Source organism: Rattus norvegicus, chromosome 15 (assembly GCF_021556685.1).
Source record: "Rattus norvegicus strain SHRSP/BbbUtx chromosome 15, alternate assembly SHRSP_T2T, whole genome shotgun sequence".
NCBI classification, from domain to species: Eukaryota; Metazoa; Chordata; class Mammalia; order Rodentia; family Muridae; genus Rattus; species Rattus norvegicus.
Window position 1 is genome coordinate 59,764,717 of NC_141548.1, and position 18,615 is coordinate 59,783,331.

The 18,615-nt window shown below is 40.1% G+C and overlaps 1 protein-coding gene across 8 annotated transcripts in view; it reads right to left on the reverse strand.

The window, feature by feature from the left end:
- Akap11 (A-kinase anchoring protein 11) overlaps positions 1-18,615 on the reverse strand; it is an 87,281-nt gene that overhangs the window by 58,281 nt on the left and 10,385 nt on the right. For 5 of the 8 annotated variants that reach the window (XR_015638136.1, XR_015638137.1, NM_001394793.1 and 2 more), the window contains 7 exon segments: positions 14,421-14,530; positions 12,637-12,753; positions 10,713-10,760; positions 8,944-9,078; positions 7,468-7,732; positions 2,572-7,000; positions 431-586 (listed from right to left, as the gene is read on the reverse strand). Coding sequence is in view for 3 of the 8 variants with exons in the window: in NM_001394793.1 (NP_001381722.1) it covers positions 431-586; positions 2,572-7,000; positions 7,468-7,732; positions 8,944-9,078; positions 10,713-10,760; positions 12,637-12,753; positions 14,421-14,480 (5,210 nt within the window). In the remaining 5 variants the exon portion in view is untranslated. 8 annotated transcript variants of the gene reach the window in all.

The following is an 18,615-nucleotide window of genomic DNA, read 5'->3' on the forward strand; positions in this document are numbered from 1 at the left end:
CTCACTCTCTAATGAATGATTAATTATACTCCCGGAACATCCATGAAAGCTTAAAATGTAAATAAAATACAGTATTGCAATATTTTTTTCAGGTCAGCTGTCAGCATATCCAAAGAACACTAGCTCTGCTCCCTTGCTGTATCTAATATGTGTCAAAACCATTTAGAAGCCAGGGGTGGCAATACAATCCACAAGCCTATAATCCAGACCCTGGATAGTTAAGAGAAAAACTTAACTTCAAGACCAGACTGGGCTACACCAGAAGAGAGACATCCTCTCAAAGAATTATTAAACTAAAAACAACAAAAAAGCCACATTGTGAATAATAAAATGTTGGAAGTATAAACAGATTTTCAAATTGAGAATTTTTAAATAATGTAAATCTATTGCTCACTTTTCTTAAGTCAAGTAACTATAAAATCAGAGTTACCTTTCACTGAGATGATGGAAACTGCTGCTTTCATCTTGATGGTCATCCTCAAAACTTAAGTTGGACCAGCTACCCGTGCTGTCCTCACCAACACTAAGATTCATCTGTTGGCTGCCAAGTGACTCAGTGGACTGAAAATCTTCTACTTCTTTTGAACTAAGAAAAGATCATATGATAATAATTTTAAGAAGCAATTGAAAGATCACAAGTTGTGACAAAGAAATAAGATGATAAAGCTGACACTAAGGAATTACATCCGTGCTCATACTAATATCCCTGAACACATCACTGTATCTGCAAACATGAGCACGGCAAGGAGCACACCCGCTACCTGGATGATACCTGTGTGTCCAGCACATTCCGTCTAAAGCACTGCAGACTTTCAACAGGACACTGAGCAGAAGTACACTTTACTACAAGTTCTAAGCACATCATCTGCCCTATAAAAATAGTATCTTCATTTGAATCTAGGAGAACTTCCTTCTGGCTTTTAGTATAAGAAATGCAGTTTGAAATTCTAACCGTGTCAACCAAGCCTATATTCAAACTGGGAAATCTCTTCAGAACATGATCATAGGCAGGGGGGTATCTCTGTGACTCGAGACGAGCCTGGTCTACATAATTCTAGGCCAGTCAAGGCTACATAGTTAAGACCCTGTCTTAAAAATTTAAACAGACATTCATCTGGCACAGTAAAGAAAAGACTAAACCAATTGTTCCATCTGTATATAGTCAACACAGCTGAAGCTTAAGTATGAAGAGAAAAAGTATCAGTTTTCTGATCAAAACCTTCCATTGGCTTCAGAACATCATGGATGTATAAGCTAGTCCCTCACAATGTCAACATTCTTACCTGCTATCCTCTGAGTAGTCATTCTACAGCAATACACACAGGCAACCCCAGCCCTCTGCTTGGAACACAGTATCCCCCAGCTCTTGGAGAACACATTTTTTTTTCCTGTTTCAATTTATCTCCCTAAAATCTAAAATAAGCCCTGAACTGCCCTTCCCATTTTTAAGGAGCTTCTCACTTTGCATTTAAGATCTAACAACCGGGTTAGGTTTGGCATCCCAAACACAGGTATCTTACCACAACTTTATTTTATTTAACACTTTTTCTTGTTACCTGTCACATTTTTAAGAAAATGACTCACAGGAGGAGGCTAAAAGGAGGGTTTGTAATGACTGCTAGGTAACTGGACTCATGGTAATTAAAAATAAAGTATAGATCCATTATTGTTATAAAATTCCACTACCATATGCTTTCCTATTTGATATTCATATGGTACCCTGGTGAGCGTTATGGGTTTGTAATATCCTATTATAATATTCTACCATTATGATTACTTCCATTAATCAAACATTTATGAGAAAAGGAACATTAGTGAAACAATTCAGTTAACATTTTAGTGAATAATCTATTTGAACCAATCATTCTTCAATCTTAAATCATTTTAACTTTATAAAATATGAGGTAGAACTACATGCAACTGAAGGGACTCTGCAGAACTTACAGACTCCTGGCACAACGCTTAAAGGAGACATAGGAACAGAAATACAAAGAGAATCTCCGAATACCAGCCTGGATAAAAACAAGCTTAAAGAAGAACATAAGGTACATTACTGGCCAGGTCTAAGGAAGAAAACGAATAGTCTGAAGAATGAATAGCAACGTTATTTGCTGGGTCCTGGGAGTAAGGGCTTAGGAATGACCATCTAGTATCCTCTTCTAGAGCTGCTGTGAACAAGGAAGAATAAAAACCATGTGTGCCAAGTTGTTTCAACCATAGAAAGAGACATTAATCTCAAAGTAGTAAATATATCAGTCTGAATTCTTAAATAAAATTCACCAGTTTCTTTTATTCTATTTACCTGTTTCTTAGTTCTGTGAATTGATGTTATTGTCCTTTCTCTCATCTTCCAGCCCTGTAAATGAATAATTTCTCTCAAAAGGAACTGGGAAACAAAAATTTCAGATGAAAACCATGCACAGGATATGAAGCCACATACAAATGCGACAGAAAATTTTTGTTAAGTTAGAATGAAAATAAGTAGTCTTTTTATGAACAGAACCTAAAACTTATAGGGCAAAGTTAGCTTTTCATTCTATTGTAAGACTCCACAGAAAATTTGAAACCTACCTGCTAACAGCATGCCCGGCATTTGTCATAGCTGTGGTCATGATTTCTGTGGTAAGGCTCTCAGCAAAGCTAATGCCATCTTGTCCAATTCCACTATCAGCTGCCAAACTCGTATTGCTCAACTCTCTCTCTGCTTTTTCAATAGCTTCAGCGACTATCTTCTCTGCAAGCACCGCCCTCTTATCAAGATTAACATGAATTTGAGGAACATCAAGATGAAAAATTCTTGATTTCTGGCGGATGCTACTAAGTTTTGAATGTGAACTTGGCTTAGCACTAGCACAAGGACCCTGCTTTGAAAAGAGCTGAGCAGAATTTCTGATACAACCATGGGATTCCTTAAGGTCACAGTATCTGCAAGCTTCATTTATAAGTGGTGACAATTTTTCTGCATAAGTAATCCTATCTGGTGATGTTGTGGTCTCTGAATTAAGGAAAACTGCAGGTCCTAAGCTTAGCTCTAAAGTGTCACCCACTACTTTCCTAGCATACTGTTCTACAGTGTGAGCACTCTCTCCACAGCTATACCCACTTAAACTGCTTGTGTTCTGGCAAAGTCCATGGTTTTGTAAAGGTTGACACGACTTTGAAAATTCTGGTCCAGTAACATTCTCTCTGTTGTCAACACATTCAGATTTTTCAAAAAGACAACAGTCTGTTGAGGATTTTGGCAAGTCAACTTTAGGTGCTGTCAGCTGTTTCTTTACATCTCTTGTTATGCTGCTAGCAAGAGAGGCTGAAAACCTGTACAGTTCAGAAAGTTCGTTTCTACATGGATCCTGTGTCCTGTCACATGTCTGGTATTTGCAAGGATGGCTGCCATATTTTTTTCTTTGTCTTTTTTTATCTACTTCTTGGTGATGCTCTTTACTTGAGAACAACAGTTCCTTGTTTGTTTTCACATGAGAGGTGTGCATAGGGAAGAGTTTCAAACTGCACTTCACTTTTACTGTCTTAGCTGCTTCTCGTACTCCTGACTTGACAGAACGGTAGGCCAATCTACTGGCATACTGATCCATGATTAGCTCACTGTTGCCACCTTCCTGTTTCAGCACTTGAATAATGTGCCCAGCATATTCATCAGTCACACTTTCACAGCTGGGATACTTGTATGTCAGACCTGGCATGCAACTTGGTAATGAAAGAACACACGTTTCTACTTCTCTTGGATGTGCAATATCCTCCACATCCAGCTTCTCTTCTGCTTTACCTCGATCACCTTCAACATGACAAATGGTCCTCTCATGCCCGAAAAGCATACAACTTCTAGTGTTTGCAACTTTCTCGGCTTCTGCAATAACACCAGCTGCCATATCACTTGCAAAACTGCACGTCTGTATGCTTTCATCTGAGTGACTTAGAGCAGGCAGCATGCTTCTTTGACTTGGCACAGTTAAGTGAGAGTTTTGAACCTTGAATTCTTGAGTGATTTCATGATCTAAGTGGGAGGCTGCCACTTCAGTTGCAAGAGAAATGATGTGTGTAGCTAATGCGTCTGCAAACTGACCTTTTTTCCCTGAATGCTCTGACTTTACATCCATTTCTGGGTGCTCCTCACCTTCACTGCTCTCAACTTCTTCAGAAAGAGAGCGCATGAGTTTCAGCATGAACTCTTCCTTTTCTATAGTAGTTTGTTCATTCTCAGATAAACTACCAACGGATGAGTTGTGAGGTGTCGAAGGTGGTGTTGCGGGAGCAAATTCTTTGGCTAACTCCCCTTTGAGTTGTTTGGTTAACTTTTTGATGTCCCATTCAGAACTAGTCTGGGATGGTACTAAAGGTGTTGATGGGGGAGTATCAGGTATCACATTTCTGTCTCTGATTTTCTGCTTATCTTCCACATGCAAACTATCTACACAGGTAAGCACTGCAGATGATAAAGTCTGTGAGGGACGGAAAGAGCTTTCCTGTCCAAAAGACAAGGGCTCAAACGCAGTATTAGTCAGATTGTGTCTTGTTACCACTTTATCCTTCATAACTCCCTTCAAGTCAGATTTCTGACTTGTCATCATTGAACAAGGTGGCAGTGCCTCTAAAGAAAATCCAAAACCCACAGAATCTTTACATTCTGGAACACAATACTGAGGTGAATTATCTGAAAAGTCAAGGAATTTGGGAGTTTCCCCCAAGGTCAACTGTGATTCTTCTCCAAGAACAAGCATGTGTTCCTTACTAACTGGTTTTTTATCTATATTTGGAAGGACTGACTTGCTTTTATCCAGGGAATGTTTAATAATAGACTTTGATAAATGCTCAGCAAACATGTCCTTACTGCTAGCTTTGTTCTGTTGTGGTGCTGCTTGGTCGCAAAGGGAAAAAGAACAGGCTTTTCCCTTTATTGTTTTAGTTAAATAATCTGCATTTGTATCAACAGGTTTTGTGGCTTTGAAGGATGTCATGGACTCTAAGGTTTCATTTACTATTGTATGTACCATTGCTGTGGAAAAGTTGCTAATAATCATAGAGCCACTCATTAATTTTGAAGGACTCTGCATGTCGATATCACCATTAGTTGGTTTGAAGTCATTCTGGCTGCAAGGACTGAGTTCTGAAGGTAGACAGGTGTTTTTAAAACAATCCACTTCCTCTGCACTGCTTTCCATGGCAATGTGCTCTTGGGGAGAACCGCCATTTGCTTTATTATGCTCAGACGATGACAGAGACTTGGACTGGTACAAAGTAGATGACACGTGATATGGGAGAAGGGCACTACCTGCCAAGGGCACTGGTATGGAAGTGACAATTCCTGAGGTACAAAACAAAGCCTGCTGTACCGTGTATTCCTTCTTATGCTCCTGCATTGGTTTGGTCATCATAACTGCTTGACTGCTAAAGGATGAGGAGAATGTAAGGGTCTGCGCAGGTGGCACTGCATTTTCTGCATTCACGGACTTGACACTACCCATAGAAACATTAACTGCTGCCTTTGCTGTGAAGGTCACGTCCGTCTGTGACAGCTCTATGAATGCTTCTTGTATTACAGATTCAGACAAATCTTTGGCATATGACTTCACGACTTTGTCTTCAAAGTCAAATGACTGACACTGTGAAGATGCAGGTGTCTGAGGACATGAAAACTGACACACTTCCATGATACCTTCAAAAACAAGCTCTTCAGCCAGGTCTGCAGCAAACCTAGCAACTGTGTTTGTAAACATCTGCTTTTTCACATACTGTAAGTCTTTCAAGGCATTTGATAAGGCTTCGCTCACCAAAAGACTGGCCAGGCTACCAATGGCTCGCTCCTTTAATGAAAATGCACACTGCCTTCTTAGTTCATTAAATGCCATCTGAAATATGGATGATGTCAATTTGACAGCCAGGTGGCACAGTGCATTGGTACATGAAGAAACTCCTTTCTGTAAGTCTTTAAATGCACTGCCAAAACTTTTTCCCACAAGATCTGCTGCAAACTTCTGAACGCTATCGGTAATCACTGAAGATTTTTTACATTTATTTTTTTGATCAGAGTCTCCATGCTTATAAGTTACAGGATTATTTCTTCCCCTTTTAATACTATTAATATCTGACATTGTGTTTGCATGTTGAGTATGAAGAACTGAGCCTAGTACTTCACATGAAAGATTATTTGCATAATCTTCGTAAGTGCAGTACTTTTCATGATTCCTATTTTCACTAGTATCTGTTTGGCAAAGGCATTCAGCAGGAGGACAGCTTCCAGGGGGACTAAAAGCAGAGGTTCGAATAGGGCTAAACAAGCCACTGTCCTCTGATGCCACCACTGGGCGAGGGGAATCTGGAGCACCACACAGGTGAGCATATGGAGACTCAGGTTTGCGAGGTGTTGGCTTTCTAACATTAGCTGGAAGAGCTGGGCGCTCAAACTTGAATTTCTGAGGATTCATACAAGACTTTTCATATTTGTGCCCTATCTTCTGTGATGACTTCCCTATGACAGGATCTTCCATGAACAGGTAAGTCTCTAAAGTTTGCTCTAGTTCATCAAACTGATCAAAGCTATCAAAAAACTCACTCACTTCTGAGTCTGAATCCTCTATATCATCTTTTGTCACAGGGATTTCAGGCAGCTCAAGTTTCGCTTTTAAACTTTTTTGATATCCCTCTTCATCCAAAAAAATCACAGGACTTGGGCTTGAGCACTCAGACTCTGACGAGTGGACAGGAGAAGGAGGAAAGAATGTCTCCTGTGTGTCCTTGCCTTTATCTGAGGCACTGGGTGACCTGTAGAGACTCCTCTGAGTCCAGGGCTCTGAAATCGATGTTGTAACTGATGTTTTCACAGAAGCTTCTTTGCGTCCCAGAACATTTACTGAAGGTGAGGGCTTAGCCAAAGACTTCTGTGATCCATAACTAACCAGCACTTTAAGATCATGGCTTTCTAAATGGTGACCTGAAGTAGTCTGAGAGGCAGCATCACACCGGCTCCTTAGTGTAGCAATATTCATTTCTATGGGAAAAGAAAAAATTCTTACATTATTCTAGAAAACTTGTTTTAAAACACTGACATTAAGCACAAAATGTTTCTATCACAAATGTTTTCTATATACTATTTATTCACCTTTTAATTAAATAATCCCATTTTACCCTATGCCTTCAGATACATGCCTATGGGAAACACAATTCCTTGTCATTTGTTAGGAAAATTACTAATGACTGTCAGCTAACCACTTCAACATTTGAACACAGCAGAGTGCTAGATTCTAGGTTGTGAGGTAATCGAGGCTTGAACAATACAACCATAACAATGAACTTAAATGTCACAGGAAAATTAATTTCTTTAATTAAAAAAAAACTATTAAAATGTTTAAACTAGGTCAGATTTTAAAATAAGTTCCAATTGTTAAGTCTCCTTAAAACTTCAAAACCAAAGCTTCAACTCCGATCTACTTCAGGACAGTCTAGTAAACCACACACCGTCGTTACACAGCTTTGCATTCTCTTCCTCCTCCAACTGCTCAAAAGCAGTGACAAAGTCATCCTCTATGGAAGACACAGACTGGTTCGTGTCATCGTCATCTTCATCAGTGGTCTCAAGGTGGAGCTTCTCGTGCAAGTGTGTGTCCAGGGTGTGTCTTATGCCAGCAGCATATTTACTTAGGAGACTAAAGATGAAATCAATTCTGAGTCCTGGTAATGTAGGTGACACTCTCATGACACAAAGCATTCCTGAATGGTGACTCTTGGGAGAGATGAAAGATGGTAAAAATCAGTTTTAATTTTAAATAAATAAATCTCAAGGGGTAGGGGCAAGAAGTGCATGCATCCTGAAAGGTTCCTTCATTCTATAATGTTTAATGATTTTAAGTATTTAATTTCCTGAAGTTATCTAAAGATATATACTTATTTTTATTTAAATCTTACTTTAATATTTTTCATTTCCAGTATTTTTTTCTCTTGTGTATGAGTTCTCCCCAATCTATCTCCTTACATGGAAAAGAACCTATTAGCACGTCTATGACTGTGCGTTTGTAATACGTCCTCTTTACTCCTTAAATCTCACCCACTGTTCTATGACTGGGCAGAAACCAGACTCCAGTTTACTTGTTATTCCACTTCCCTATAGACCCCAACATGTCACCTCCTTCTACCACAAAAGAACTGCTTTTAACTTAACTTATATTTTTCCAGTATTAAAACTTATAATGGTCACAGCTCTAATTAAGAACATGAGCCATTTGTTTTCCCTATACGCACTGCATTTTAAATGCAGACATTGATAAGTGATTTGTTTTTCCAAAGAAGAAAGCAAATGTAACAGCTCATCGCCCTTTACGTCCAGCAAACAAAGCAAGTGTTTAAACTGAACCACATGATGCAGAAGACCAGGCACAGCTCGAACCACTAGACCTCACAAAGGACAGTATTTCATAGCTGGAGTGAGTTCTCCCAATTGTAAACCTACTCATACAATTGTAGATATCTTACTTCCTAAAATGAAAAGCCTTTTTCTTTGGTACATTATCAAAAATATTTAGTGATGAACTTAATAAAGGCTGTCTTATGAAAGCAACATTTTGCATGGAAGATTGTTCATTAGAAAGTTAACAAGAAGTCCGTTCAGTTTGCACCACATATAAATGTGTGTAAGATGGGCATAAAGCAGGAGCAGTCCCTCCAGTTGTACAAAGAAATCCGAACAGGAATATTTCACTAAAAATTAGTTATGTGCTTGCACACCACTGACGGAACTTTGCTGGCAGGAATTTAGTTTATACGCAATGATCAAAATAATTTTATACTTCAAGGCTGGCAATGCTTTGTGAGTTAGACTTTCATCAATACCATTTCCTTGAGACTAAAACAAGGAAAGCTTCAATCCCTTACTATTACTAAGCAAATATAGTAAAAATCTGCCCCCCAAAAGCAGATTAGAAATGATCCTCTAGTTACCTGATTTAGAGGACTACTGCTTACATCAGAAGATTTATTGGTATCCTTCATACAAATGATTTCATTTTCACTTAGACTGCAGAAATGGAGCGAATTCAGAAGATCTGGAAGTTCTAGTGAAACTGCAGCTAGATCCTAATTTTAAATGACAGTAACAGTAACGATCAACACCACAGAGTAACAGTCAAGGTTTCCACAAACTGTCCATAGCCAAAGCCCATGAAGTGTACTGGTCAATAAGCTGCCTGCTTTGTAAGGGCTGCACACTTTAACAGTGTGCCTGCAGTCATTTTCTAACTCACACAAGGCCAAGGTTACTCAGTGATGCTTTAGAGCCTTTCCAGCATGTGGCTACTGAGCTACCCCATCAACCTTAACAGGCCACCTCCCACAGCTAAGGAGATCAGCATTTAAATGATTTTAGCAGTTGTCACCCTAACATCCTTTGGTCTGATTCTGGAGTTTTTCATATAGAAGTCTTAGCCACTAAAACCCTTCAGGGATAAAGTTTTATCTCTTTAAACTGTAAGTCCACTTTCCCGAAGGTATTGTAGAAAGCCTTCAAAGAGTTTATGCAGGTTAAAGGAGAGCTACCTTTCTTTTCTCTTAACTTTCCTCTTTTTTTTTTTTTTAATTATTTTTTCCAGCTCAAGGTTCTCTCCAGTCTTTGCCCCACAGAGAGTAGAGGCTTCATACAGGTGGTCCTGTCTACAGCTCCTGAGGGCCACCAGAGGTGTGCTGTTTGTTTTGTTTCTGAAACAGTGTCACTCTGTAGATGGTGCTGGCTCAGAACTATGCAGCCGAAGCCGGACTCTCACAGTGACACTCCTGCATCAGCCTTGAGAGTCCAGTTATATATCTACATGCTGTTCTGGAGAGTGTGCCCTCCCTGTTGCTGTTGAACCAGTTCTTCCTTCTGCTATGAAAATCGAGACAGAAGCTGCAGATGACCTCACCAGGGAGGACTAACACAACCTGCCAGCTGTCTAGCAGCAGCACAGGGGAACTCTGCAGTGATTTGTGTAATGTCAGCCATCCCTTCACGGCTGCTAACCTCAACTACCAGTCCCCTATAAACGCCTACATGAAATGTGCACAAACTTATAAATGTGCAAACATTGACACCTTTTACAAATCTGACCTTTTATACTTAATTCTACTTCACTAAAAATACAGAACTTTACTACTAAATCAAATTATGAAAACTGTCAAAATATACAAATGTTACATGCAATATAATAAACAGAATCGAGAAAATGGCCTGTGGTTTAAAGATTCAGAAAAATGATTTCAATAGTGAAATTTAAATCTTCTTTCCTTAGCAAGAGTTATCAACGAAAGCTAGTCACGGTAGCACACGGTTGTTATCCCTGCACTTGGGAGGTGGAGGCAGCAGGCTTTCTACAAGTTTAAGGCCACAGCAAAGATATCTGACAAGACCTTGTCTCATAAATAACAAAAAAGGAATCCTTAGTAAAAATGCTGAAATTGAAGATGTAAAGATCACACTCAAATGTTATCTTTGTTTCTGGGGGTTCGGGATAGGGAAAGAGACTATGTAGCCCTGGTTGGCCTGGAACACACTGTACAGACCAGCCACTGGTCCTGAACAAAAGTTCAGCCTGCCTTTGCCTCCTGAGTGCTGGAACTAAAGGCATGCACCATTATGCCTGGCTGACTGTAAAATTTGAGCTCTACAGTAAAATTTTCAGTCTCCAAAATTTAAGTAGTCTCCCACTGTCTTTGCCAATTCAATAAATTGACCCTACCTTCATATGAGCAGCATCTGTTTCTTCATTAAAGCCCAGAAATGTGATCTGAATTAAAAAAAAAAAAAACCCTCCATTAGTTTACTGTTTTTAAGTCCTGGGTCAGGATGTTGACAAGGCACAGTATAAGCATGGTACTATGGTACTAAACACGGGGCAGGCAGTGTTTCCAATGACCAAGATTGTAGCTTCACCATCCACCTTTCCCTCTCCCTCCTGATCCTCATCGTCACTGCCATGTGTTCTTACTTTCACCATCACTGGACTTGTCCACTGCCATGCCTCTTGTCCATGCTTCCCAGAGTTGTTAATGGAAGCCTTCAGCCTGCCCTCATTTCATTCAAACCCATGAGACTCCTTTCTACATCTAGCACATGCCCTGTACGTGACTCCTTAAGGTCCTTGCAGTGGTGTCCCCTTGATATGAATGTTTTCCTCGGACCATTCTAGGCCTGGCCCCTCTTCATTCTACAAGTTCCTATGAGTTCCAGCAGCCTTCTTAGAGACCTTCCCTGTGTAGATTCCCCAGGTTCCCTCCTCACTAGACAGCAACACTTCATACGCTCACATACTTAAAATGAACCAGTACACTGGGAAGGAAAAAACCTTAGATATTTGAGATATGCATACCCTAAAATGGAACAGAAATCTCTCCTATCCTTTCAAGTTTCCTTGCTGAACACAAAAGGGAGACTACGATAACCGCGGGCCCTGAAGGTACCAAGGGAGCCTGCTCCTTCTGGTGATATGGAAGATCTCGTGGAACAGGCTGGAAGAGCAGCTTGACAACAACCAAGGATACAGGCTACAAAACTGAGGGCAGGCAGGAGGCAGAGTAAGAGTGCTCTGCCCTACAGAGAGAAAAGTAAAGGGAGGTGCGCAGAAATCCAGTGAGGAGATCCAGGTGGCAGGATGCGACTCATTTAACAGGCATGCTCCTCTTTCTAGAGAAGGAAGCTTTTCCCATAAAGAATTCCTCAAGGAACAGAAACCTGTGAAGACCTAATACTAAACTTGAGGCTTTGCACATGCTAGGCAAGTGATCTACTCTTAAGCTATACTCTCAGCCCTCAATATTATATTCCAATTTGTAATATGAATGTGATGATGGAATACGGATGCTTTTTAAAAAATCACTTTTTAGCAACAACAAATTCAAACAAAGATTAAAAACAATTGCTATTGCAGAGAAATAGGTAAGCAAGGTATGTAAAACTCACCCCCACACACACACACATTTCCAAGTGCGAGTATCTTAATTCTGAAGATAAACTTACCACTTTATACTTTAAATCAAAGCACCGAGACAGTCAAGAAAAAGATTTAAAAAGTGTCTACATGAAATAAGTGTATTTTTTCCTTTCAAGAGAAAAGAAACTGTATTAAAGCAGCGGCCACTGGATAAGCCCTACCTGCCCAGTGAAAGGCCAGTAGTGCCTATGCACTTACCAACAGCTAATAAGAACAGTTGATCAATGTCAGCTACTAATTAAAACAGGTACTTCATTTTAAATAACATTTTATTAGTTATTTAAGAATTTCACACAATGTATTTTGAGCATTTTTGCTTGCCTCAATTAATCCCAGATTGAGTTCCAACCCCATACCCATCTAATGTGGTATTATCATTAAAAAAAAAAAATCAGGTCTAATTTGTGTTGCCCAAATACTCTCCCTCTCCATTATGAGGCCTGCTTGGGGCGCTGTCAACCTACAAGGTCATACCCTCAAAATAACCTAAGTGCTTCCCAATTATTAGTATTATGTACAGCTTTTAAAAACAGACCCTGGGGCTGGAGAGATGGCTCAGCCGTTAAAGGCTAGGCTCACAACCAAAAATAAAAACAGACCCTGCAGTTATACAAACAGCATGAAACCATATTGTGTGCAATTGCAAAGGGGTTCAGAAAGTTGAATGGCAAACCTCAGTTAACTGGGCATGCTCATCCTGGTTTAAACACTCTCCTCCTGATACACTGCACAGCTCCTTCTCACTCTGTAATAAAGACTTTACGGACTGGAACACATCTTCACTGAAACTCTGTGGAATAAACAAAATGATTTAAGTCTAAGACAAGTAAGAAAACTTGCAGATATTTAAGCTTTACAGTTCATTCTCCAATTAATGTTTTTTTTTTATATTATTTGTTAAGCTCAATTCAGTTGAGAGGAAAAGCCAAGTTACTGGAAGGCCATGCAAACCTATGCTCCAGATTTATTTACACTTCTTACACCGCTGGCTCGCAAGCCTCCTAATGCTGCAACCCTTTAATATAGCTGCTCATGCTGTAGTAACCCTTAACCATAGCATTATTTCACTGCTCCTCCATAACTGTCATTTTGCTACTGTATGAAATCATAATGTAAATATCTGGTGTGTAGGATAACTCAGATGGAACCCAAAGGGGGGTCAAGAGGGAGCAGGTTGAAAACCACTGCCTTACACTAAAATTAGCAAACTGCATACATTACCTCTGAGTCTCTAGCAGAACAGAAACAATTCCTATACTGAGTGAAATGGGGTAGCTAGAAAGGGCATATTAGCGTCAAGTATTCCTCCCTAAGAGACAAAGAAAACAGAACTAAAAATAAGATTTCCCAGTGGTCTTTTTTTTTCCCCAGTGGTCTTAAAGCAGCTATATGACAAAAATTAGGTAAGAGGACTCTGTGTCTGGGGAAGGAAGCTGTCAAAAATGCCAAGTGCAGGGAGGAGACAATGACTATCATAGTCAGACAGAAAGGCACTAACTCCAATATTCATCCCTCTTCTGATGTGTGGCCTGCTCTTCTTGCCTGTGGAAATGCTTACACCCAATCCTGCCCTACAGAAACCCATCCACACCAAGGCTGAAGATAACTCCCCACCCTTTAGTCTAATTTTCTCCTTTATTATTTGCAGATTAAGGTCACTTGATCTGTATTAAACATATTGTGATTATAATATTCATATGTATATCTTTTCCACCCACTATATCATGAAAACTATATTCCATTCACATTATCTCCTCACATTTTACAGGAAGGCAACAAACAGCTAACTATAAAAAGTTCATCTAACTCAAATCTGTAATCTAAGAGATAACATTAAGGAATTCAAGAAAAAGGGATGTAATGTTAAATTTCAAACTCACCTATCAAGATGTGTCCATATTTCTTTAAAAATACACACACACACACACACACACACACACACACTTTTCTAATGCAGGGTCTTAGAAACAGTAACTCTCAGGTAGCACTGAGCAGATCCCATACTCAGACTGTGACTTCTAAATACCAACCAGCAATTAACAGAACTAGAGCTCCTCAGAAAAATGTCTGGTTCCAGACCCTAAACAGAGAGAACATCAAAAGAGGCTGTACCAACGAGCCGTACCAGAACGCAGAGAAGTACTCAAAGACTAACAGGGCGACTTCAGAAGAACACAGACGTCACTAAGGAGACTAAAATCATCACAGTACAGTGCCTCTCCCCATTTCTTCTTCACACATCCTTTCCATCTTTTTAAAAAAAAAAGTCTCTAAGTGATTTAAACTAAAATCATTAACAATCGTGACTTGACATCACTACTTTCATACACATTTATCTTCATAGTATTTAATGTTATAATGTATATAAATACTAAGATTCATTTGAAAATTCTTAAAAAAAAAAAAACGACTTTTTTTTAGAATTGCACTGAAAGGAACCTAGCACAAGGGACTTACTTTTCGGACAGATGCTTTAGTCTTCGTGTGACTATTTCTGAAAGGCTGGAAAGCCGCCATAACTGTGTTACTGCAGTGTGCGATACTGTCGGAGTCAATCCACAACACACCTAAAGGAGACATAGTAAAGGAAAACAACTTATTTACTCAGCTTTGTGACTCAAGCAAGCATTTTCTGCTACATAATTTCTTCAAATGTAGGCATTTAAAGAAAAATCTGAACACAAATACTAAAACCTTATTTAGCACCATGGATAGGTATGTGGGGCCAGGGGGTGAAAAAGAGGTGAATATGGGCACCTTAATGAGATTCAAAAGTATTACAAAATATTTTTAGAGTTGCAATTATAGTTTGCTATTACATTCTATTGCACTGCCCCTCTTAGCTGCAAAACCTTAACAAAGACCATCGGAAAATGTTTATAAACTTGGACACTGTCACAAAAGGAATCCATTCTCATAGCCAGAGTCACTCATCTATCCTTAGGCAACACTAAATGGGGCAGGTATTATTACCCCTTCAACAGAGGGCTTTAAGTCTATATAATGAGAATGTGAAATCTGTACATATACTATGACAGATGAACAAAAGACTCCCTATCTGGAAGTTTAAGAGTATACCAATGACTAGAACTCAGAAAACAATCTGTAGAATTACACATCTTACACACAGAACTCTCAAATTAATACTGACTTTTAAATGATGCTGTCATACAAACTTGGGGATGTCACCAGACTGGAACACTACTCAACCAGCCAACTGCTCTGTCTCAGTGTAGAACTCGGTCTAACCACTGAGGGCAGCTTGTGCCGCACACCGAGGACAGTGAGAAGACAGCGGTCCTGCTGGACGCAGGCCTTGGAGGGAAATATTTAATTACAGTAAAGGCTGAAGTAGAGAACTGGATTCTAAATAACACAAAACAAAACACAGAACATGACAGCAGTAAGTATTAAGGAAAGCTCACAGACGCTTCAATCATCTTCGGTTAACCACACTCATCTCCTCAAGGCATGCCTGACTGAGGTTTCCAAGGAAGTGTCTTCAGCATAACTTCATTCTAGTCCTCTCCACAGATCTTAAAAAGGCTAAATTTTAGTACAGTTCTAATTTTATATTCTATTTCATCTTTTATTACAGAGATGTATTCATATCACCCATCATCTTAGTCACTGGTCTATTGCTGTGAAGAGACTATGACCAAGGCAACTTTTATAAAGGGAAGCATTTGTCTGAGGGCTGGCTTAGAGTCTCAGGTATTTAGTCCATTATCATCATGGTGAGGAACATGGCCATGTCAGTCTGTATTTCACTTAAGCCAAACACCTACCAAAAGAATCTCTGTGCAAAGTAAGAGAACTCCGTGGAATAACATGGCATGCTTCTAAGAAAGAGAAAAAAAAAAACGTTGCAAATCCAAAAGCAGGTAAAGGACAAAGTGGAATAGTGAGGGATGACTCCCTCATGCTGTAGAACGAGGAAGACGCTGGGTTACAATTGCACAAGAGCAAACACACATCTCCCCTTAAAGTACTGACATGGCAAGCTTCACACTTAATGCCTGCTTATGCCCTATTCTGAATGAATAAAGAGGAATTCTAAGCAAGAAATCACAGTTATAATAAAAAGGAAACAATTGAAAAGAGAGTTGTAAGAGACAAGCCAAGCAGAAAGGAACAGCAAGAAGTGGAATGGCTAGAGCTCAGGCAAGAAACAGAAAATAAGACCACCACCATTAAAGTAAATCTCCCGAGGAATAGCACAAATGCAATATGCATCAGGAAAATCGGGTTTAATACAAACTGTACATACATATCTAGAATAAAAAAAATCACAAAATTTATGGAGACATGAAAACAATCAGAGAAACAACTATAAAGAACAAAGAACAGATCTGTAGAGCACTGAACAAAGATCCACACCTCCGATCCTGGAACTTCGTATCTCGAAACCTCCCTGCACACATGCTTTTGCAAACTACAGTGCAGAGTATAGCACGCAAATACAGTGCAAGACTAGTCACTGAACCAGAAACAAAACCTAAAAGTAATCTAGTATGTCACTGATTTAAATAAATTCACATATTATATATTGCCCAGCTGTGGGAAATGAACAATGCACACTTGAGTGAAGAAGCAGGTTTGTAAAATGCTACAAATGACTTCAGACTAGCAGACAGATACCGTCATATATGAACGTTTACACAAGCCTAGGAAGCATCTTGAATACAGTGCTAGAAACTGATAGAGGATTTTTTTTTTAATGTTACAAAATGTCATCTATCTGATTTATGGGAAGATGATAAATTATCAAATAAAATAATGCCAGTTCCAGCACACAGGCATTATCCCATTCAGTATAAAATCTGTAACTATCAGGTTGGGGATTTAGCTCAGTGGTAGAGCGCTTGCCTAGCAAGCGCAAGGCCCTGGGTTCGGTCCCCAACTCCGAAAAAAAGAAAAAAAATCTGTAAATATGTACATACATATATATATAGTACATATGCACATACATATACATACAGATACTATAAATATACCCTATAAATAGATACAGGCAGTGGGTTTTTAAAAACTTCTTTGTGAATTTAATATCATGTACCCCAATCTCAGTCATCTCCCTGTCCCTTCATATCTACTCTCAGCCCTCACAACCTCCCCCTCAAAGGAAAATAAAAGATGGGGCTGGAAAGATGGCTCAGCAGTTAAGAGCACTGGCTGCTCTTACCATAACCCTGAGTTCAATTCCACAGCTACTATATAGATGGCTCATAACCATCTATAATGGGACCTGATGCCCTCTTGTGGCACATAGGTGTATGTGCAGATAGAGCATTCATACACATAAAAATAAATAAATCTTCAAAAACAAACAAAAATCTTGATGTGGAAGCTATAGTATGTCATGGTAGGTCCCTTTTGTACACACATCTTTACTTGCAAATATTCATTGCAATGAGTCACTGGTCTGGCTTGAGGCTTCTGGTTTCTGCTATACTATCAATACTGGATCATCACCAGGACTTGTCTCAGATATCCTGTTGTCCTGTGCCATGGAGGTTCTGTCACTTTGGGTTTGTAGGTGCAGCCCCTTCACTCCATCCAGTAGTTCCTAGATGAGGTAGATGTTGGGGTGAGCCAACATAAGGCCCTGGATCTGGGCCTGGGTGGCAGCTGAGTTGGTCAGCCCACCTGCTTTCTCCCATATACACACTACCAGGCCAAGCTCTCCAGAACTGCCCAGGCTAGCTCACCCAATGGCACAGACAACAAGGGGCTGGGCCAGCTTCTACCTGTGCTGTTCAGGACAGGTGCAAAGTGCTGCAGGCAATGAGGGCAGGAGCTGCTCTTCAGCTCACCCGTGCCACCAACAGCAGAGTCAGTTCTACTGTGCTGCCTAAGCAAGGTGCCCAGGGCCACTCTCCCGAGCAATGTAGCTGGTGAGGGACATGGCCAGCTCTCCAGAGTGCTGCAGCCAGTGAGAGGTAGGGCCAGCTCTGCACAGCCCTTGAACATCAACAATGTTCAAGAAGCAGCCCAGACTAGGATCATGCACATGGCCTTTGGTGTCAGTGAGTCCTGTACATTGACACAGATCCCTACTGCTTCATAGCCATGGACCCAGATAAGGCCCTCAGCAGCAGCACCAGGGTTGGGACTTCCCCATGGCCTCAGGAGGCAGGGCAAGCTCCTCACATCAGGTTAGTCCTCTCTACCTGAGTCTTCAGTTCCACCTTTCTTTCCTTCCCATCAGTCCAACACACCACAGTGGCTTCCACTGAGGACAAGCCATACAGCTGGTGAGTCTCTTGGTGTCTTCTGCCTGCCCCTGCCTCATGGCTTAGTGGCCTATAGGACTCTGGATATTTTCTGCCCACCCACTCCATGTGGTGTGACAACGGGTGGGCCTCTGGCCAGATAGTGGTTTTACGGGGGCAAAATTATCTCGTAATTTTCTAGAAGCACATAAATTCCTTAATGATTTAAAATGCAAAACAAATACAACTTCCCAAGCCTTCCTCGCTCATCTCTAGCTTAAGAACCATTCAAGTCAATAGCATCTGTAACTTGACCTTTTTTATAATCAGGACTCAGGTGTAAAACACCTTCCTAACAGTCACTGTACCCCATGACTCACCTCTATGCACTAGCTCTCAAACAACTTGAAAATCAGGTTGTTTCTAAAGACACATAC